This window comes from Microtus ochrogaster, chromosome 16, assembly GCF_000317375.1.
Source record: "Microtus ochrogaster isolate Prairie Vole_2 chromosome 16, MicOch1.0, whole genome shotgun sequence".
In the NCBI taxonomy this organism is placed as follows: domain Eukaryota; kingdom Metazoa; phylum Chordata; class Mammalia; order Rodentia; family Cricetidae; genus Microtus; species Microtus ochrogaster.
The window spans coordinates 53,198,308-53,200,560 of record NC_022018.1 but is presented as its reverse complement, the minus strand read 5'-3'; the positions used below and the strand labels follow the sequence as shown (position 1 = coordinate 53,200,560).

Genomic DNA, 2,253 nt, shown 5'->3' with positions numbered 1-2,253 from the left:
ACACACACACCCATCCTGCCTCTTATAGGAAATTCCCACAAAAATTCATATATGAAATGCATACTTGAATACTTGGTAGAACAGTCTTCTAAAAAAGTGTCTTATCCAAGTGTGGAACACATTTATCATCTTGGCACTCAAGAGACTGAAGCAAAATACTCTAAGCTATGGCTGCCTGTAACTCCAGCTGCAAGGGATCCTACTCCCTCTTCTAGCCTCCCAGGGCACTCAAACACACCCCACCCACCCACACAATTTTTAAATAGTGGACGGTTTCAATTTCGTTATTTTTAAAATCCATGGAATTTTTTTGATCTTTTGAGGGTAAATCACCTGAAATAGGATGTAAAATTGTAGGAACTTGCTTTTACATTTTCCACTACATTCTGTCCAATCTAAAAGGATAAACTTTGAAATAACTGGCATATTGATGACATGACATATTTGTTTTTTTGTTCTTCTTTTTTTTTTTTTTTTTTTTTTTGGTTTTTCGAGACAGGGTTTCTCTGTAGCTTTGGAGCCTGTCCTGGAACTACCTCTTGTAGACCAGGCTGGTCTCGAACTCACAGAGATCCGCCTGCCTCTGCCTCCCGAGTGCTGGGATTAAAGGCGTGCGCCACCACCGCCCGGTGACATGACATATTTGTATAACTCCAAAAAGGTTATTTTTTTCCTTTCTGTTAGTCACGACATCTCCAGACACATTAAGAAATAGAGCTATAGCCAGGAGGGTACACACCTTTAATCCCAGTACTCAGGAGGCAGAGGCAGGTCTCAGAGCAAGTTCCAGGACAGCCAGGGCTACACAAAGGAACACTGTCTGGAAATGAAAGAGCTATCTAAATGTAGCTCACTTGTCCAAGACTGTCTGCATGTAACAGAAAGAAAGAAACGGGCCATTAATGTTTAGCCTCCACTCATATCAGCTAGCTTCAAGTCTGTTCCCTTTAATGAAAAATCACTTTTTTAACCCTGTAGGGACATCACATTTAGAATCAGGCTACACTGAATCTGATATTGTTTATGCAGACTGAACGAATACACAAAATCGATTATACTTAATGTAAATTCCACCAATTAAGTTCAATCCCTGAAATAAAAGAGATGGAAAGAAAAAAAAAACCCTCACCTTCCTTTATATCTTTAGTGTCTGAATCAAAAAAAGAGAACGTGAACCCGCTGGTATGCTCTGCCCCACTTGTCAGGGTTGCAGCAACACTGACTTCCTCAGTTTCCTCTCTACCACAATCCTCATTCCAGGGTGTGTCTTCTTCCTTTTCATCTGTGTTCTTCGTATGTTGGAATATTTCTTTCAAATCTGTAGTAATGTTATGATACATGTCTTGGGATACTTCGGGCAGTTTCTCAGCTTCTTCCCTTTTCTTCTTCCTTTTTACTTTACTGAAATGACAAATACAGACATGCATGTAACAGAGACAAGCTCTGAAAATTTTCTAAACATCAGGAAAGGTAAAGTCTTTAGATAATCTTAACTTTATCCTTGAATCTTAAACAGAAAGAATTTTTTTTTAACACAAATTATCTGTAACAAATCCTAAACATGAGTATTTTCTTAACATTCTTTAAACTACATTCCAGGAATTGAACTGTCAGTAACTTTCCTGAGTGTTTTCTCATCTGCAAAGTGAACAGGTTAAACCAGATGACTTTTAAGATTATTTTAAGATTTATAATTCTCTAATTTGAAAAAGGAATCAATTAAAATTCTTTTAGAAGTGAATTACAAATGTGCTATGTCAATTATTATCTTTTGCAAAATTTTTTTAGATTGTCATCTTTCCTGTATTTAGAAATGAATATACTTTGTTTGATCTTAGACATGCATGTTTATAATATTGAGTTTCTAACTGATAGATTAAAATGTTTACCAATTAAGAATATATTCCATGCCAGGCAGTGGTGGTACACACCTTTAATCCCAACACTCGGGAGGCAGAGGCAGGCAGATCTCTGTGAGTTCAAGCCCAGCATGGTCCACGGAGTGCGTTCCAGGACAGGCTCCAAAGCTACCTAGAGAAACCCTGTCTAAAAGAACCAAAAAGAATCTATTCCATGCTGTCCTCAAACTCCAGATCCACCTGTCTCTGCCTCCTTCAGCAAATCCTACCGGTCTGCACTCAGCATGGTCGAGCGCGTTCCAGGAACAGGCTCCAAAGCTACCTAGAGAAACCCTGTCTAAAAGAACCAAAAAGAATCTATTCCAGCTGGGCGCACGCCTTTAATCCCAGCACT

The 2,253-nt window shown here is 38.7% G+C and overlaps 1 protein-coding gene across 5 annotated transcripts in view; it reads right to left on the bottom strand.

Annotated features, from left to right (window-relative positions):
• Window positions 1-2,253, bottom strand: part of Nol8 (nucleolar protein 8) — a 23,496-nt gene that overhangs the window by 2,595 nt on the left and 18,648 nt on the right. For all 5 annotated transcript variants that reach the window (XM_013349147.2, XM_026783083.1, XM_013349146.2 and 2 more), the window contains one exon: window positions 1,130-1,401. In XM_013349147.2, the coding sequence (XP_013204601.1) occupies window positions 1,130-1,401 (272 nt within the window). The remainder of the gene's footprint in view (window positions 1-1,129; window positions 1,402-2,253) is intronic.